The sequence below is a fragment of the Ixodes scapularis genome, unplaced genomic scaffold (assembly GCF_016920785.2).
Source record: "Ixodes scapularis isolate PalLabHiFi unplaced genomic scaffold, ASM1692078v2 PGA_scaffold1__304_contigs__length_218370807, whole genome shotgun sequence".
Lineage (NCBI taxonomy): Eukaryota > Metazoa > Arthropoda > Arachnida > Ixodida > Ixodidae > Ixodes > Ixodes scapularis.
Genome location: NW_024609846.1, coordinates 76,992,887 through 77,013,735, shown reverse-complemented (window position 1 = coordinate 77,013,735; position 20,849 = coordinate 76,992,887). Strand labels below are relative to the sequence as shown.

At 45.1% G+C, this 20,849-nt stretch overlaps 1 protein-coding gene across 1 annotated transcript in view; it reads right to left on the bottom strand.

The window, feature by feature from the left end:
* Positions 1 to 268: 268 nt before the first annotated feature.
* LOC8033338 (D-glucuronyl C5-epimerase B) overlaps positions 269 to 20,849 on the bottom strand; it is a 94,382-nt gene continuing 73,801 nt past the window's right edge. Inside the window, exons 3-6 of the mRNA XM_029988122.4 lie at positions 18,910 to 19,122; positions 17,419 to 17,689; positions 13,792 to 14,031; positions 269 to 2,615 (exon numbers count right to left, since the gene is read on the bottom strand). Of these exons, the coding sequence (XP_029843982.2) occupies positions 1,567 to 2,615; positions 13,792 to 14,031; positions 17,419 to 17,689; positions 18,910 to 19,104 (1,755 nt within the window). The 5' untranslated portion in view covers positions 19,105 to 19,122 and the 3' untranslated portion in view covers positions 269 to 1,566. The remainder of the gene's footprint in view (positions 2,616 to 13,791; positions 14,032 to 17,418; positions 17,690 to 18,909; positions 19,123 to 20,849) is intronic.

Here is a 20,849-nt window from a genome sequence, read left to right as displayed (position 1 = left end):
CTCATGTCCACATTAACCATCCTTCCCAGACAACAAATGTATAATCTGACTAAGAGTGGGAAGGGAGAAGTATGAACCTTAAATGTAACTGAGAATGTGCAAACTTGTAAGTATTTGTAACAGTAAGAAAGCACAAAACAAACAGAGGGACAAAAACAGACATGTACAAGCTTGTACATGTCTGTTTTTGTCCCTCTGTTTGTTTTGTGCTTTCTTACTGTTACATCTGTCCCAACACGCTCGTCAAAGTCTTCTTGTAAGTATTGCAGAAGGTACAGCCTTGGACGATGTAAGCTGAAGTTGCAGAGTGCCAATATGGAGGTCCTGCATGCATAACATAAGCTGAAGTAGCCGCAACGAAGGCGTTTAGCCACAAGTTCTTTGGGCACTGTTCTATAGCTTTTTTGACATTTATGTCTTTTGTCTGCTCTCCAGGCACACTCACTGCTTGGTGATTTTAGCTCACAATGTCCAAGAGTGTATGTGCTGCATTTGATTTCAAGAATTTTACGAAGGAGTCTATCACCATATTAAGGATGCAAATCGTCCATGATGCATCAACAACCAGAAAGTGTTCTAGAATATTTTTCTGAACAACACAATCTCATTTACGGCTTTTGACTATATATATATAAAGTCCACCATTTCATTACATTCCTCTGCAAAACCAGGACTAAGAGCATCGATGTCAGGAAACAATTTCACAAACTCAAATTGTCGGTGAACGAGTGCGAAACATGCGACGAGACGAGCACACCTTTCTTAACAGCAACTGACAATTAAAGTTTCCCAGTCTTCTATAACTGAACGCCCACAAGGTGGGCACACAAGCCCTTGCCTGGGCTTGGGCAAGCTGGAGAAACAATGTCTGTGACAGTCTTTTGTGGCTGCTATTGAAGTGAAAGACAATGGTATCCAGTTGCGCCTGGTACGACCAAGCCAACCGGCAGGGCGGGAGGCCTCGTAAATATAACTCCAAAGGAACACGTCATCCGCTGAAAGTGTAGATCTGCCCTTTGGAACGAGCTCGCCCATCAAAATATACACTCCCCGGATATCTCGTCATTGGAGGCACGCATACACGGTAAGGTTCCAGACCAAAGGAAGGTCGGCACACAAGACGCTTCAAAGCAAGAGGGCAGTTTCTGTCGCTCCCTACTTTGTACCAAGATAGAAAAGCTCGGCGGGACAACAGGTTGTCGAGCAATTTGGGAATATAAATCATAACGCTACCAACGTTGAATATTATACAGTCAAGACACAGACGTTAGTGCTCAAAGAGCTCGCAAGATCGCCTACAAAGTCACCTCAGATTTCGGAGAGACACGAGCATTCAAATACAAAAAACTGGCTAAATGCAGACCTTCCGCACGAAGAAAACGTAAACGTTTACTTTGGCACCTTTACCGAAGCGTCGTTCGTCTTAACTTTACCGACGTTCCTTCGTAAGAAACGACTTTGCAGTTTGCCTTCCTTGTGTGCAAACGAGAAGGGGAAAACCAGACACCCGCACAATCTCGGCCACAAGGAAGCTTGGTCCTCCTACAGTTTTCTCCCTCGCCCCTCCTAGTTGTGAGGGGCCCTCTTGCCCTTCATGTACTGCACCCAGCGCTCGGCCGTTGCCCCAAACACGGGATCATCGTCGATCGTCCCCAGGTAAAGCAGCTGGTTGATGTGCGTGGTGTGGTAGTCCCAGCGAGCTAGGTTGGGAGCCACCCCCAGCGAAAAGTGCCTCAGGTCGTACACCGTGCCCGACCCGGTGTCGAACAGTGGCAGCATTCTCTTGAGCGACACCATTCCGTCCGCAAAGAGCTTTGCCGCGTCCCTACACAGCTCCTCCGAAGACCCCTCCCCGCATGTCGACTTGAGGTCGTAGAGCCCAAACAGCGAGTAGATGAAGCCATTGAGCACGAAGGAACTGGGCACCGTCGGGTACTCCTCGTACCACACAAATTTCCCGAGGAAGGTCGTCATGACGCCGCGGCTCTCTGAGCGTATCCGAAACGGACCGACCGCACGCAGCGCGGCGTCCAGGTAGTCCCTCTTTCCCGTCGCCGCAAACGCCCGCGTCAGCACCGACATGGCCTGACCCTGGGCCATGGCTGAATACCAGCCGGGCTCAAGTTCCAGCATCCCGTTGGAGAGGCGGCGAGTTACTTTGATCGGCCAGCCACCCGCGTCGTCCTGGCGGCGGACGAACCAGTCTGCCGCGTCGAAGAAGTGGGCCTCGTGGGCGCTCGACGAGAGGGTCAGGTTGTCGAGGAGCCCGTGCCCGCGGAGGACGATGCTGTGTACGCGGAGGTTGCGGGGCCGGGCGGCGGTCCGGTGCTGGCCGAAGCTCAGGCCCTTGACCAGGTCGACGCCGAGGTCGCGCGTGAGATGCATCCAAGAGCGGCTCGTGCCAATGCCGTAGTAGATGTCGCGGTCGTCTACCGCCAGGTGTGTGTCCGTCATGATGTAGTGAACTCCGTAAAGTGACGGCTTGCCGCCGCCGCCGCCTGCTGTGAGGACAACGCTGAGGCTGCCGTTGAAGATGACGCGGAGGTCGACCGAGAGGGTGAGGTTGTATAGCTCCTTCCTCAGGGCAAAGGCCACTCCCTGGTCTTCCGCTGTGCCTGCGAGAGTTGGGTCAGGGAAGAGGGGCAAGAGACAGTCGAGGTTATCAAAGCGCTCACTCTTTCTGCAATCGTAATTGGTAGCCGACACGACCGCCTTGATAATGAATTTCGTTAAGGAGGAACCTTTTGCAGAGCCTCGTACAAGCAGTCAATATTTCGCCGAGAGACTTCGTCCCAAAAAGGCTAAGACTCCGAACAAAGTGTAGGTTAACATTTCGAGATATTTTGTCTTCGTGCGTTTTCCCCACGAGCATCTGCCATTTTTGTACAGTTCAATCCACTTATATTGATACCAGATATAATCATGTACTGCCTATACTGATCAGTTTTTATTTCCAAGACTGGAAACGCTCAGCTTCTAGTCCAGATACAATGATAATCTGGTTATAGCGCTTCAATTTTCGGGTTTTCTCATTATCATTATGGGTGGATTGCACTGTACTGACTTTTTCAATGAAGTGTGGCACATTATGGGAACTCTTCTCTGTAAGGTCGGGTTTACAGCAGGTGCAAAGGCTAGCTTCCTTGGGACATATTATGAGCCATCTGCATCGTGCCGAGAAGTACAGTCGAACCCGAGTATATTGAACCTAGGTATTTCTAATTGTTGTCTATTTCAAACAGTCAAAACATCCTCATGAAAATCCAATGTAAAAGTATAGGAGCCTTGTGCGTCTGTATCGAACTCCGACCACCTGGGACATTCGATACATTGAACAGGGGTGCTATGTTGAGCTTTTTGGACTCCCAGGAGACTAGGGAGAAAGAAGTGACATCAACAATGCAGCAAATGCAGATTGGATGTTGATTTTGTTTTCTTCTGTCAACATCCAATCTGCGTTTGCTGTATCGTTGATGTCACTTCCTTCTCCCTAGTCTCCTAAGAGTCCAAAAAGTGCAACATAGCACCCCAGGGTGCCAAACTCCCCCTGGTAGGGAGGCTTTCCCCGAACACTGCCATAGCTGGTCCTGCAATCAATTTGCATGTGCCAAGGCAGTACAAGATATTGATTGCTTGATTCAAAACATGCATTTTGGACAAAAAAGAGGATCCTCGTCTATGTAATGTGTGTCCCGAGGTGAGGGCCGCGCAAAGGGGACGCAGGAAGCTTGTTTGCCTGTTGTTGGAGTTTGCAGCGAAAAAAGCCAGGAAGCAGAAGGGAAACTAACACATTGCCTTCACTCCTTAAAGGGACACTGACAGGGTATTTATGCTCGCCAAGGTTCTTATTTGTACATACCATATAAGAATCCAGCTGCCCAGAAAACAATTTGCGGCTCGAAATTCGTTTTCTTTTTGACCGAAAAAAGCCGATTGAGAACTGGCTGGTTTGAGTCGCACTCACTCTCTTCTCCGTGGCCACGTGCTGTTTTCTATGGTTTAGACATAACCACCAAATATATAATCAAAGCCGTGAATCATTGAAGGCATACACACAATAATAAAAATAGAAAAGAAATATGATACCCATTTTTTCTGGCTTCTAAAACCTGTGAATGCGTTGTTTGGGGGCAAAAAAGTATCCCAGCCATGGGACTTCCACCTTCTGTCTCCTCCTCTAAGTTTTTTCTTCCTCCCCAGTCCAGTTTCTGTTTCGGTTTCAAGCAGTTGTATTTTTTTACTTTATTAAAAATATATGTGACACTGTAGCAAAATACTGATTGGGCAGTCTTCCGACACCATATTGCCTGGCAAAAAATAACATAAATTTTGGGGGCATCAATGTCTTTTTAATTCCATTGAGAAAAAAAAAATTTGAACTGGTTAAGAGTGTCAACAACGTTTTTGCAATCATACTTCAATGGCATTTTTTATCCTTGTTCACATTTTTCTTCTGCCACTTTGTTTCTTGCCTTTTCTCGCTTCCTTTGACTTTATGCCAGTTTTCTTGGTTGTTTGAATTTCTTTTTTCTATGGATTAAGAGATGAGAAGAGTGGTGCTTTTTTTTATGCATCCCAACCTTTCCTTAAATTTTGGCTTTCTCCTTTATTTTCGCATTCCTTCGCTCGCTCGTGCTGCTGAGATGGCGCGTATCCGCAGTGAAGTGCACCACACTAGCCGCAATGCTTGTGCTTCTTGCAAACTACGCTTTAACAAAGTTTTACAGTATTTAGGAGTTCTTGGCTGAATTAATTGGCAAGTTTTCGTTTGTCACATTCTTCAATAATGATTGTAGATGCACAAAATTTCGAAAGAGAGTTTAAATTAACATTTTTTTATACTATATTGAATTATCGATATATCAAACTACTATTTTGAGATTCCTTGGAATTCAATATATCAGGGTTCGACTGTAGCCAGGAATTTTTTTTGAAGGTGGGGGAAAGGGGCTTAGGCGATTGAGATGTCCATGACTTAGTGTGCGGAGGGGGGGGAGGGGAGGGGGAGTGTCAGAGTTCATGTATATACATAACATAGGATCGGCTGGATTTCACGGGGGGGACTGAAGCCCCATATGTCTTCGCCCTGGCTATGCCACTGGAAGGTCCCCTGAGGTCTGCATGAAGGAATATCCAATAAGACACATCCAACTGCTGACATACAGTGTACAGCCCCTTTCATGGGCCAGTTATTGACCAGTGTTTGAGTGGGATGTCATGAACAGATATTTGACAACATTTAGCCAAAGCCAACACCATATTTTGTCTTAATGTATACCACAGCAAAGTCTCTTAGAGCAAGTGAGTAGCTTTTGTAAGGGCTGCAGCTGCATGGGTGTTTGCATAACTAAAGCTGGTCCTAATACAAGAAACTCACACCAACTCATGTTTACAAATAAACCGGAGAGGCCCTATACTCTGTTTCATACTTAGCGTGCAACGCTGTCAAAGCTACTGGCTCGAGCGTGGGGCTTGATCTCGTTGATCATTTGCACGAGTTCTCGCGCAAACAAAACTATACATGAAGCCACGCGCTCGCGCCAGTAGCTTTGGCAGCGTTGCACGCTAAGTATGAAACAGATTATAGCAGTCGCCACCGGCAGCGCGCATGCGCGATGGAGTGTGGGCAAGAGGTTCGCCGTCGCCCATAAACAAACAGTGGAATTGCGATGTTGTCATCATCGGTGTGAGTCCCCGTGCTTTTTTTCGTGTTGGACTTCTCGATTTTATGTCTTCCAGGCAATGTCCGACTACTTGAGCGGCCTCGGCGAAATTACCTAGGCTCGTTACACCGCAATACTTCGCATGAATAATGTGAGATGAGATGATTCATTCCGCATGGACGCCGCAGAATGGACGCTATAGCCCGATTCGCATGATGAGAGTCCACTCGCAATTTTCAGTCACAACGTCGTTCGGGCTGCAAAAGCGTCAACCGTAGCTGAGATGGTCGACGTTGATACTGAAAATTGCAAGCAGAATCGCACCAAGTGAATCAGATATAAGAAGTCGGTGATGGCCACTGGTAAGAATGATCAACATCTCTTTGTATCTACTGCTCACACCGAGCCTGCTTAACTCAACGAACCTTCAAACTTGTCTTTTGAGGCCTGCACTCACTTCTTATCACAATTACCGACCATGGTTTGGTCTACAGGCCGGTGTCGTCTGAAAAAGCAGACGACAAGCAGAAAAGTTTGAAAGAGCAGACGACAGTTTGAACAATCAGGCGGCCGAGTGAACTTGAAGACACACTGAACGTAGCCTGCAGGTGGTCCGTACAACATGACAGTTTTCCCGCTTTCATGTTGGAACAAAATAAATAAATATGACGGCCAAACTATCCATGAATTCAACCCAAATTGCCTCCCGCCCAAGCAATCGTGGTGCAACGGTGTCTGACTTTTCCTTTTCACGGCACATATCCACAATCTCGGACGAACCGAGCACATGAAAACTGACCTTCAAACCTTTCTCGACTCTTTTGGTACAGCCCCAGTCGTGGCGTTTTGACGAGAAGGTAGGTTTTTTCTGGTTCCTTTCAAAACAACGCAGGAATGCTCGTCTCACATTGGAACATCCGCCCACAGCCCCAGACCGGAAGTGCGACCAACGCACCACCACCGCGCCGTGGCGTAACAGAGATGAGTTGGCGTATACATAAGGTTTCACATAATTTGAAAAAAGTGGCTAACCGGTTCAATGTGCCAATGGTTTTTTTCAGCGCCTCGTAAATTAGCACAACTTTGCCCGTGCGTAAACCAGGCAAACAGTAACAAGAGGTCATGTACGGTTAAACATGTCAACAAGTTTGTGGATTGCGTGGTGGGTGTCATCTACAAAATCCCATTGTCATGTAGCCGGGTTCATATAGGACGTCGGGACACTGCGTCAATGAGAGAATGCGTGAACATGCCCTTTCCCTGCGGTCAATGACAGGAAGTCAATTATACATACACTGCAGAGACTGCTTGTTTCACCGGCTGTCTTCAAAGATACCGTAACCAATGGCAGGGGGCGCACAAAAGTGCACAAAGAGGTGCTGGAGGTGCATGCAATCGAAAAAGCTGGCTCGGGGCACTGCGTCAGCCAGCCTTCAGTTCATCTTCACAAAAAGGAGATAGATTTTATAGATGCATGCTGAGCGACATGCGATTGGTTGTTTTGGCGTTGGTTGGGTTTGTGATGTTTGCTTGTTTGAGCCGTTTTTAATAAAACTTCAGTTGATAGTCAGCACTTGTCCTGTGTTCTACTCTCATTGTGCTCGTCTCTTTTGCGCGCTGTTCCCAATTTCTTAAGTCATGAACCAACACGCCTGCATCGCCACCTCAATCCAAATAAACCATGTGGTACAACAGTGGGCTGCTCTTGGTGACCCCTGGCATGAGTCGGCTTCCACATTAAAAAATGCTGCACTAAACACAGTTTTAGGGGACATGTGCCAAGGGAAATTTTTTACTAATATTTAGGATGAGAAAAAAAAGATTAAGCATCTTACAGTTTCTGGTGCTTAATCTTCTTTTTATAAATCTGGCGTTAGATTAGATATAGCAGATTTTCTTAGGTTCTCGATGCAATGTACATGCAGAAAAAAATGTGATTTTGTGCACACGTGAGACATGGCAACACACTTAAAAAAGCCTATTAAAATGAACTAATTCTCTCCTTTTAATCTATTGAGTGCAATGAACAACAAAAATAATGTGGGCTATGCTTCTTTCATTTCAAAATAATTAAAAATAGCAAAAATGCAATTTCAAGAGGCTAACAAACATTTCTGAAATTTTTCATAAATATAATATATATATACATTCTAACCTTACCTAGGCAGTTGCATTCTACATATTCTAAAGTGTATTCACGCCAAATTCGGTTGTGATAGGACAATATTAAGAACAAAAATTCTTGTGCACAAACTGTGAAGAAGCCTCAAAATTACATAAAAGGAAAAAGGTGTTTGAATGTCAGCATAGATGTCTAGCTATACTCTTTTACGGTGCAGAAAATAGTATATTGTTAATAAATTTCCGTGAGAAATTAAAGCTAAAGAAGGGACGGCTAGGCCTATTTGTCAACGTAAATGTGATGGCAGGCGCAGTGGCGTCGGAAGTATTTCGGAGGTCGGGGAGCAATGGGAATGGGATGAGCGGGGAATGAAACAGTTTGGACAGTATAGAATTATAAAAACAAAACACTCACAAACATTCATTTAGAACAAATATATATGTCCTTTCGCTTTTGAACTGTGGTAAAATTATTTTTCTCCCTTGCTGATGTCTTCAAACAGCGTGAAATAAGGAAGAGATTAATGGTGCCCAAAAACGGTTTGTCGTTCGGCCGTCCTTGACACAAACTCTCTCGCGATAAAGTTGAGATCAAGTTTTGCTGCTCAGTCACTATTTACGTGCAGCAGTATCACCCGAGTCAGTGCCTTTTGTGCCATGGTAGCTGTGAGGTAATTCCCGATACGTTGGAGTGCACTGAAACTTCATTCAGCCAATGCTGCTGACACTGGTACTGTCATTCGGCAGTGCCGACGCTGGCACTGCAACAAGGCGCATCACTTCTGTGATCATCCTCTTGACCTCCGGGACTTGTCTGCCAAGAGCAAGGCACAACTCAGGCACAGAGCAGATCTGACCGCTTCCTACCTTGAAAGGCTTTCCAGGTGAAAATCAGATGTGCACGCGACCCTAACTTTTTTTCAACTTCTGCAATTCGTGGCTTCTCTTGAATAGCACACAACATGATTTGCTCCAAATGTGTGAGACCTTGCATTCTAATTGTTTGAATCATCGTTCAAGCTCGGCGCGAACACAATCTAATGTTTTGTAGAAATACTTCCGAACGCTTGCCTCCGCATCGAGGAACGCTGATTAACAGGGCTTGCTGCTGTGCTCGAACCTTCTTGGAGGACCACATCACGCGGTTTTGCTTGAAGGGGCCTTTAGCTTGTGCTTTTTTGCTACTCCCTCCGTACATTCGTACACTTCTCTGAAACCACTCTCCTTTTTTTTGCCTTGTCAAGTGTGCTACCCGGACCACCGTTGCCCGTCGCCCAGTACCTCCGTCCCACAAAAGTATCTGATTTCTGCAGCAGTGTGGCAAGTTCTGCGCATGGTCCAAATATTGTGATGGTGTAGTTGAGACAGAACACGGTCTCGAACTTTTGCATTTTCTTCAGAAAGCCGTGTATTGCTGCCTTATTGTCGTCTCGCGAATACCCCTTGTCATATAAAATGTCTTGCAGGGTTAGTTGTACTCTTTCGTAGTTCAATGAAGTGAGTCATCGCTTTTACTCATACAGTTCATGGGGTGGGGCACGGGGGAAGAACCTTGAATGCTTTTCCACTGGTGATAGCACATTCTTTGCTCTTGCGGCCAGGAGGTATTGCAACATTCTGATATGTTTTCATTTGATTTGCTGACTCCAAGGTGATTCCTGAAACACACTTAATGATGGCAAACGCGTTGCGAATCAGCTCGCAGCCTTGTCCAACCGCCTGAAGCAGAGGATCTAAGGTGTGGCTGCTGCAATGAATGTACACAGCTCTTTGCTGCACTACAGTCACTTTTTTTTGCACCCTGTTTAACCTTCCCGACATGTTGGCAGCACGCACTGCCCACGAAGGTTCTGGAAGTCTAGACCCAACTGCACGACCATGTCTTTGATCACAGCAAAAAGAGTTGTGGCTTCGGTATCACTCAGGTTGTACAAGCCAACAAAAATCTCCTTTACATGCAAAGTGTCTAGATCCACACACTTGATAAACAGCAAGAACTGCTCAGAGGATGACACATACGTCGTGCCGTAGGTAGGTAACGATGCTAAAGAAGGCTGAATGCTTTAGCTCCTGTATGATGCCCTGCAGCAGCTCGTGGGCCATGATTTCGACGACTTTGTTTTTAACGTCGGTGCTCAGCCAATTGTCTCGCCTTTTCATCCACATCTCCAAGGCTTTCTGCTTGACAAAAGGTATTGAGACCTTTTGTCAAACAGAATCGAGCCGGATGGGGTGAGGAAGGTTTTCGGAAGAGCTCCCTTTTCAGCAGCAAAACTTGACGCACAAACGAGAGGGACAGCATCGTTTCCCCCCAGGCAGAGTGAGAGATTATCTGCGGGAAAACGAAATACATCATTCTGCTGCGCGAAGGCAGTGCCTTGAAGACGAGCTAAGTGGTTCAGAAAATCTGGCCAACACGACGGCATTGTATGCAGTTGAGTCCGTAAATATGTTCTCTACTCGTTCATTCCATGCAAACAAAAAGAAACAAAAAAAACAGCCTAGTAAGAAAAGAACTCTTGTGCTCCTCCAAAATAATGAAAAGAGGCAAGGAGGAAAGACTGCAGCAGCTACAGCCTTGGCTTTTTTACCAAGACGGTTCATCACATGATCTCATTCCCTTTGGCATGAGGGGTGGAGGAGAGAGGGGGGAGGGGAGGCAGGCATATGTCCGAGATTACTTAGTTGATTGACTAACTTTCCCATGAAACAACTTAATTCACCTTTTTTGAAATATGGTTTGGACAGTAAATGGATCTGTTTCCCTATCTCTCTTTGTGCTAGTCGAAAAGAGAGAATAGAGCGCTTTTCTGAGGTGACCTTGAAGCAAAAGATAATCCAAAATGGGAAAAATGGACTTTTGGGATGCCACTATTGAAATCACTGCAACTCAATGAGTCAACAGGATGCAACTGACATGTTACTTGCGGCCAAAAAGCGCTCGCTTTCTAGCCATGTGTTCTCAAGCCTGAAATTCGGAAAAGTATTATTTCTGCGAGCACCCAATTTTTGCTTGTGACTTTGAGATAACTGCAAATAACTGAGGCCTCGAATAATTAGTTCCATGGTGATGAATATTTAGCATGTCACTCAGAATCTGGAAAATTCTTGCCTGCGATATATCTTAAAAACCGGTACTTCAAGAAATTTTCAAACTGTCGAGCTTGCGAGCCGCCATTACTAAAGCCCTGTCACACTGAGGCAACAGATGGACAACTCTATCCGGTAACACGAGGACATCATGTTGCCGGCGACCCTGTCACATTGCAGCCAAAACAACAGTCAGGCAACATGTTGCTGCCGCCCGGCCACCGCGTTGTCCGATTTGTAGTCCGACAGCCCTGTCACACCAAGCTGTCGGCGGGGACAACACGGAAACAATTCACCTTCTTGACTGTTTGCTTTTGTTTGTGTGCGGCACGGAATCGCTGGAAATGTGACTACAAAATGCTAGTGTGTTGGAAGAGCCGGAAATTACGAGACATCAGAAAACACAGAAATATCACGTAAAAGACGAACACAGACACACACAGTTCTTTTAATGAGCAACAAACATTTATGAGATGCCCATGACGCTACGACCTTGAACTCCAAAGAATTGAAAGAAAGCGAAAATACTCAAAATTTAATATAAAACCAAATTACCCACATTTTTTTTTTTTTAAATACCAAATTAAAATGATAGGAAAAATTACGGAAATTAACTTCTAAAAAGTGGGGAAAGGGAAGAAGAAAAGAAAGGAAGAAAATTAACCCCTGAGAAAGGGGAACAGGAAGAAGAAAAAAATGGAAAAGAAGGCAAAATTAATAATTGGCCCAAATACGCTTTTTTACGATAATTCTGGCACGAGGAACTCGAGCTCTTTTGACAATAACACCAAAGAAGGCTCAGAGACATTATTCGCAGCGTATCTGATCTTAAACACTTCAATTATTTTGGGCCCACAGTTATCTGTGTTAATCAAGCGCAGTGCTGTTTTCAAAGTTTGGGGTGCAATCGTGGCAGGTATGGGCATGCACAACTATTGGGCGGAATGATTCCGATGATGCCTTGGTAACTTCTAAGTGGTTCTCCCTAAGGCGAACATTTAGGCATCTTCCAGTCTGGCCGATATAGTGGCCTCCACAACTCAATGGGATTGAATAAATTGTCTTCTTTTTCGGTGTTTACTGTAGTTTTTCAACGCGCTCTGCTAGGTAATCTGCTAGACAACATCACCCAGTCACTGTGATTAGAAAACTTGACACAGAGTATTTTTCACCCTTTATTTTATCAAAACGTTCTTCATTCGCTCACAAAGCAGATAGCCTTAGCCGAGGAAAACCGTATGAAGAGTTTCTGTCCGGTTCTTTCCTTCATGCAAATCTTATTTCTACTGTAGACTTGAGTTAGCACTGGCAATACCCCAAAGCGTCTTTTGTAGCGTGGTGTTAGCTAAACTGTTAAAAACTATCGGCCTTCATAACAATTGGTGAAATAAATATTTTTTAATGCTGTCTGTCTACCGCCTGCTATGAGATCGCTTCATTCCCCAAAACGTCCTGGGTATTTTTTAAACAAATCAGATGGCTGGTAGTGGCTTTTTTCAAGTTCCAGGCATCAATGATCATGATCAGAATGGTTGTTTTAATGCTTAGATTCTTTGCTTTCCTGGATTATTTTCATTATACTTTATCAGGTGAGTAGGCATGCCATTTTGTTTCACCAGCAGTAATGTGAGCTGGTCTCTCAGCAGTTCCAATTTCAAAATCAGTCTGAACGTTAACGACCATAGCTGTGACCATTTCGACAATCGACGTCAGCCTTAATTATTGTTAAATAAGGTTTTCCAAGCCTTTATTTGAGTAAGACAGTATTGATGGGGCAACTAGCTCTGCCATCAAAGCTATCTCTGTTGTCGTGTTGCCAGTCCAAAATTCGCTCAGCCAGCGATCAGGGCAACACACGTTGTCCAACACAAGTTGTTGCTGTTTTTGTTGCCGAAAGCTGCCATACCGAGGCAACGTTTTAGTTGTCGTCCATGTTGTCCTGCTGTTGCTGCGATGTGACAGGTTAGTCAGACAACAAGGGGAGCGAGTAGCAACAAGTTGCCCGACTGTCGGACAATGTGTTGTGTTGCTGTTGCCATCGTGTTGCCTTAGTGTGACAGGGCCTTAAGAAGTGTCCGGGGGAGTGGCCTTGCCTTGCCTCCCCCCTGTTCCGACACCACTAAGTAGGCGACGTCGCAACTTGAAGAACCACGCAGAAAAAAATGGCTCAAATTCATGCCGTTCTGGGTAGCTTAGAGGACTTTAAATGTGTATTTAACTAATTTTGCAATCATATCCGGCACTAATTATTTTTATACATAAAACATAAAGATTCAAAAATAATAAAACACCATAAAAACCCCTCAACAATTTTTTGCAAAATAATGCCATTCTTTTACTTGCATATCCCCTTAATGTTTTTAAAATGAAGTATTGTAGACATTTAGACCTTAAAAACAAAGTGAAAATCATTATTACATAGTGTGCTGCAAAACCCTCCTCCACTGATCAAAAAAAGAAAAGCAGTACAGGTTGAGCATGGCCTCCCTCGAGTTTGACGACAGTAGACACCACAGTGCACAGGGGAAAGCCAAGGATAGTGTTGAGGCACCGAGACACGACAAAGCACTTTCTTTTCACCTCTCAGCCGCAAGGAAGGATGACGTAAGGGGGAGAGTGCATGCCCACTTTCACCATGTTCCCTATTACCCACACTAACCAGAGTATGCACACAGATAACTTCCTGTCAGCATGGTAAGAATCCCGAGACAGGATTTCACAACGTCAAACGTTCACTGACCCGCCTGACTCCTCTCATTATTTCTAACTTGTGCATGCCCTACTTCATCGACGATCAACATCCAGCCAGCGCTGCATTTGAACAGGGTCGAGGTGCCGCGTGGCGTGCCTCCGACACCCTCGGTTACCAAGTGCCCTCTCTTCCCCACCGCCTAGGAAAGGTTGCAAGGATGCGCACCACTGGTAGTGAACTCCACCACGTGGCTCTGGGCGGTGTCGTCCACGAAGCGGGTGTAGCCGGCCTTGCCCTTGGAGGAGGCCACCCAGGAGCCGTACTGGGCCCGGATGCCGTCGTCCAGCACGATCACCAGGGGGCGAGGCTCGCTCAAGTTCTTGCTGAAGTGGCTTAGGCCGAACTGGGCAATCTGCACCGGGTACAGGTGGCCCCGGGGGTCCCACTGCGTCGAGATGGGCACCCCTGCGCAACACCGGGAGAGTCTGTTGACGAAGCGGCCAGGAAGCACTAAAAGACTGAAAGGTTCCTTAACCCCTTAAGTGCCGGGTTTTTTTCGTCCCAGCAGCATGCACGCATGCCCTGTGCCAAGATTTTTTCGCTACACAAAAAATAATTTTTGGACGCAGTGCAGAAATGCGGTTGCTTGTTTCAATATGTACATTTATTTACCAGATATCATTGCTTTACATTCTAAGAGTTCTTTAACTTCTGAATGTCTTCAATTTAAAGCAAATTTTCTTTGTGTGGTATTCCTCTAAACACGGTACCACGCAAAATCGCACCTCGCGTGCTGAGCACATGTAGAGTGATTTTGGCACTTCCTTTGGCATGTGCCATTAGCAGTGTCACTGTCAAGAACATGTACACTTCATTTGCGTTTACGCGCTTCCTTTCTTGCACGCGCGACTGGTCAGAACGGCATACGCGACGCAAGTACTTGCCAGTATATAAGTTTGTCTGCTCAACAATTGCATCCATAATAGGAATTTTGAGTGAACAGGAACTCAAAGTGCTCCATTTCCTTTGATGTTACCATGATGCCCGCATTACAGACTCCGAAAGACGACGAGCCAAAACTGTAAACACTGGGAACAAGGTCATTGTGAGTCCAGTTGGGGCAAGTCTCGTAGAGTTTTTTCTTTTTGAGTAGCCTTTCAGGTGATGACAACTCGTCATCATGTTGATCAGTATACCAAGTACACTCAGTTTCACTGTCCACAGATTCTGAATTCATTAGCAGTTCCTGGATTTCAGCATTCATCAAGGAGCATGAAGTTGAAGCACATGGGTTTTCCACTCAAAAACAATGTTGACTCGGAAACGGATACGGAGGAAATTTCCTCCACAAAACTCTCCACCTGGCGTCACAAGGCGAGACCACAGCGAAACCACAACTAAAAAATATTGTTCAATGGGCTGTCCATAGACAACGCTTCCACGAAAAAAAAATATTTTGTCAGCCTCAGCTAAGTTAGGAGTGGCAGGGAATAAATTGAAAATTTGAAACGAGTAGACTCGGGCGTGGCAGGGGTGGTGCCAGGAAAAGCGCGTGAGTATACTTGGGAGTCAACACTCAAAGGGTTGAATGGGTTGGGACATGCAAAAAATAAAATAGGAGTTAACTATACTGCTAGGACCCATTGTATGTTCCTGTATTCTTGATAAATTTGTTTCGTAAATGGCACAATATTTTCGTGGATAACTTTGCAGAAAAACACTCTAGAGACCCCGGTGCCATTGATTTTCGCTTTCGATGCTCCCTTAATCAGTCACTCCCAGGTAGCACTAATAAAGTGCTTACCTTAACTACATGTTTCTTTTTCAAAAATAAAATCATGCACTCCCGAGGGAATACATCTATGCACAGTATTCCTAAATGTTTCCAGTTTCTTTTTTTTGTCAAGTTAGTTTGACACGATTGAAAGCATAATAAATTAACATTCAGTGAAGTAGGAAAACATTGACATTTATTGGCATCTATCACGTATGGGGAAACACAAGCACAGAAAATTGACTCCCACAAAGAAGGAAACAGTAAGCAAAAAGCTAGAAAAAAATGCAAAGGAGAAATGTACTCTGTTTCCTTTGACTGCTTGAGAAGTTATGATCATACATATGGTCGGAGAGGCAATGCTACCCCAAACGAAGTTTATATTAAAACACCAACTCTGCAGCACTCACACAACAGACAGAAGGCACAAAATAATGGCAGGTGCCAAACAGCCAACCAAATTTTCTGCCCCACTATTTTGCCACCAACCACTCAAAATAATATATTTTATATACGTTTACAAGTATCTCTTCGTTAAGGCCGAAAACAAGACTTACGGCTTGGGCTAAATGCATCTAACTTTAAATAAATTACAAAAGTGAGTTTTTCAGAGTTTACCATGAAGGTATGACTATACTTCATTCACTGTGAGTGTGTAGCAGACGGAGTGTTGCAAACTACATGCTGGCTGGACCAATTAATTGCCAGACTTCTATTGCCTGACCCTATTTCCTGCACATGAGCTCACCAAAAGAGCATGACTTAGCGGTGCGAGATCGACAGCTTACTGCCCTGTCGGCTTAGCGGTAAATGAAATACAGGATATATACAGTTGCCGACCGATTTTTCAGACTTCGCACGGTCCAAAAGAATGTCCGAATAATAGAGCAGTCCGAAAAATCGGTAGATTTAAAAACATGCCTTTATTACGTCTAAGCGGGCTTTAAAAAGCCGTAAATAGTGCCTTGCTTCAGGTTATGCCTGCGCGCCTTGTTTTAGGTTACACCTCCGTTTGCATTCAACAACTTTCTGTTAGCTTGAGAGTCACTGCCTTCTTTTCTAACATTATGGTCGAGCACTTTCTGCGCTTCTTAGCAACAGATCGCGGTGGCAGAAGAACAGATGGGGCAATGACATCCAAGCCAGTGTAGCCCGAAAACACGATTCACCGAGTCGAGAATAAAGGCACATGTCCATGACTGCAATGGCAAATGAACAAGGCAAAATGGAAACAATAATAATAATAAAAAGAATGATGCGCAGCTCGAGAAAAAAAAAAGAAGTTGTATAGCGTCACCTAGCAGAAGGGCTTAGCAGTATTTAAATAGCACTGCCAAACCAAGCCAATCCATGTGCAGCCAACATAAAATCTAAAATGGTTGCTTCTCGGTAGTGTTTCCCGCTGATTGCTCGTGACGATTTTGTCCAAAAAATTTAACTTTCGTACTTCAAGCTGTCTGAAACATTGGTCGTGAATATGCACTATTTCTATTGGGCAGGTCACGGTTCCTCCTTTAGGTCTGAAATATCGAACGAGGCCGAATTATCGGCGTCCGAAAAATCTATCGGCAACTGTATATTGCAAAAATATTTTTTAAAATTTTGCTCAGAAAGAAAGTTGCAAAAAACAAACAAAGTTTACCTAGGGAGCCGACATAGAGATTACGCAGATTTTATCTTTCAGTCTCTCTTTAGCAAAACTCTACGACATAATATCCACGAGGTTTGCACTGTTGATGTTGCCACGGGAGTTACCCCGTGGTGACGACAATAGTCAAATGGTGCTCATAGTTTTGACATGATTGAGCACTGCACGAGCACTCGACCTAAGTTTGTGACAATCATTGCCTCGATAAGCATTTGGGCGGCGGCTCGTGTAGTATTGCTGCAATGAAAGTAATAGAATTAAGCCTACCAATGCCTCGAATGCAGCATGCGCCAAGTGCTTTGCCAAACCCAGCGTGTGGCTGCGGCGAACACTAGTGGCACATAATCGGCAGCAGATCACGCGGCCACTTAACGTGGCCACAAGTTGAGCAGGTAACCTTGTTTCCTGCAACCGCTGCGGCAGTGCTCACCTTCGAGGCCACTGATGCACTTGACGCGGTCCCTGACAGCCACGTTGTAGTTCTCGAACCAGAGGAAGGGCCCCGTGTGCTGGTACCTGGCCTGGGGCACCATGACCTTGGAGTAGCTGTGCTGCCAGTCCAGCACCTCCTTGCCCTCTCGATAGGCCAGCTTGCCGTATACCTCAAAGTACTTGCGCAGGAAGCTGAAGGGCACATACACCTCCGAGGCTTCCCGCCGGCACGAGACAGAGTACTCGTCGTTGATGATGCACGGGATGTCCTGCGGGGGTGGCGCAAATTAGTTTTCAAGCCCGCATACTAGCTCTCGGGATGGTTCATTCATAGTTCTATCGCAAAGCCTCAGAACATTTTGAGCCCGGTTACTTCAAATCCAGTCCATGTATGACAGTAAACGACGTAGATTTATTGACACACTGTTTGGGGCAAGATGTGGAAGAAGGAACTCTTGTGGCCTTCTGCGGTGTTCACTGTCTAAGAGGTGTGAAATATATGCTTCATTTAATTAGTGCACAATTAAAATTTTTTAACTTTTTCATGCTCCCTCCCTCGACACACTTGCCTAGCTTTTGCCTCCCTGCGCAGGCAAAAACTCTATACCTCTGGATTTAGCTGTCTTTGGAGAACAAAATTGATACTGTCCCAGCAGAAATAACGGGTCAGGGTAGAGGTTTGTTGAAAGAACCCATTCATTTTGCAGAGAAACCCTAATTCTATTGTGCACAGAGACAGCTCGAAAGAACTGAGGCTACAGTTTCGAGATGCATCTACACTAAACGCTCCAAAGTATAAACTCGGCAGTATTGTCATCAGACCAATGTAAAAGCAATTGGTTATTGTGTACATGCAACTTGCTCATTGTTGGTGTTGTTACAGCATGGCCTTGCCAAAGAGGTTGTTTTTGTTTATGTTGCATTTTAACAGTAAAATGCTTTGAGTTAAAATGACCTCCTCTGTTTGATAAACACCGGCGCACCAATGTAAAAAGCACAATACCGTCGGTGACAACAAGCATGCAACTACCAGTTTTTCCTCTTTCAATGACATAAAAACAACAACAGTGTGGTAGAAAGCACTTATTCCGGGCACTAACCTTAGCAGTAAGGTTTGGTTCTGGTCAACACCCTTTCAAAGCAGAATCAAAAAAAAAAAAAGTGTCAATGTCACGTTTGCACCAACTGCACAGCACAGTAAAGCCCCTCATGCACTACCAGGAATGAATGAAACGCAAACGGCAGAGCACATGGCCTTCGATACATGTCACGCTACCTGGAGGCTGATAAAAATGTGGAGTGGAGGGGGGGTCTGTGAGAGAGAGCACTTATTCTGATGTGCACACCCTTACAGAACCCAAATCCACCCCACAATTTTATCAGGCTCCAGGTAGTCCACGCACACCGCTGCTCGCGTTTCATTCGCTTCTGAAAGTACTTTGGGCCTTCGTTCGTCCATTCCAGTGGAACTATGTCTCACAGCACTTACCTGAGACACGTGGGCACGACCCTTTGCAGCCAGGTTGGTGTTGCCTCGTGATTCGGCCTGTCCAAGCAGCGCCCCAACATCCACCGCGCTCAGGGGACTGGCCGTGCTGCAGCGCGCCCAGTAGGAGAGAGCCGTCAGTGTGGCACCAGACAGCACGAGGGCCAGCAGAAACTTCTTGGTGGGACGCATCCTCATGCCGCCACTGGGGTGCACCTGGAAGAGGGGAGCAGCAACGGATGTAAGAGCCTGTCATTAACCTTTTGTAACATACGAAAGCTCCTTGCTGGTGTTCACTTCATAAAATATAAATATTGTAGTGTGCATATGTCTAGACAGTGGGAAGTTAGTCAGCCCCAATGGGCATCTGGTGTCACTGCCGTAGACGAGACATTTTACCGGTGCAGTACCACTGCTAGCCTAGGGCTTTTCACTGTGCACCTTGTAGTAGCGATACACGCCCGCACGCCAGTAGATGCTCATCCAGATCAAAACAACACAGGCAAGGATTCAACCCAGGATCTCTGAATCCCGCAGCGCCAGCTTTTGCTCCACATGCTCCGAGCAGCAGTGTCTGATGCACTCGGCGACCGATGCCACCCTCAGTAAAATTTGTCATAACAAACCATTTCTCAAGAACAGGTTACTAACGAGACATTCTCAAAGCTGTCCTCGCACGAGGGAGAAATCCCGAGGATCTCTCCCAGGAGCATGCATCTTGTAACGAAAACATCACACTTCTGCAATGCAGCACGGTGATGTGAACTCCCCAGTGGGGGGTAAAGGCTGTGCTCGTGCCATACAAATGATCGCTGTTTTGCAATGAATTAGTGTGCTTTTAACAATATTTCGTCGCTTGACGCCTAGATGCCAAGTGTAGAAACTACTAAATTCGACTGCTAACGCCAACATCACTGCTACTGGTACCTCGTCAGAGTGAACAACGAAGCTGAGGAGGGATTTCTCCATTGTGTGAATACCACTTGAAGCACTAGTTCACATCAATCACCATCACAGAGTCGGCATTCTGTCAGTGTTGGGTAAAGAACATCTAAAAATTACTTGAAGTAAAGTACAAAGTAAATGAGAGGTTATGTACTTCGAGTAAAGTAGTAAGCACACTGGGTGCAATGTATTTGAAGTAAAATACTATAAATACAATGTACTTTCAAAGTACAAGTACTTTTTAATGCAATTTCTCATGATGCCCTTTCATACCCCTATGGTTTTTTTGTTTCTTTTTTAACTGGCATGCAGTGCTTCAGGGGTAATCAGGGGTGCATCACTTATTTTAAAAAATGGCGGAGAATATTGGATAATGTTGTGGCCACAGAGTAAGTAGTTTTACTCTCACTGATAAGCTATTTAACACAATCAACCTACAAGCAGACTTGTACCGTAAGCATTACAAGTAATCAAACTACTTGTAATCGATTACTTTTTGGAGTAATTTTGTAATCAGTTGATTACTTTTATTAGGCAGTAATCACAAGAGTAATCTGATTACTTTTTAAAGTAATAAAATTACTTGTAACCGTTACAATTTGTCCACGGACCCCCCTCTTGGGCACACGCCTTTTTTTTATGAAATGACAAAAATAAAATTTGCTTTTCTTTTTCCAACAGAAAAAAGAAAGATTTTTGCGGAGCTGTAGGAAATTGGGTCAATCTCTTTCTATGTACAGTTTCTGTGGAATGTCCTTTTTTTTTCTTTTCTTTTCCCAGCTGGGATTGGGAGTGGGAAGCCCCAGGAAAGCCACAGTGCGTGACAAAGGCCATTCAGGGCGAAGTCTGAGGAAGCAGAATGTAGCTTTGTGAGTCCTTCGTTCAAACTAGCCCCCTCAAGCACACACACACAGGAATAAAAAAAAATAAAAAAAATCCTGCTTAGGGTACCTACTCGCAGTCCGTAGGAGAACAAGAACCGAAGAATGCCTAAAGCG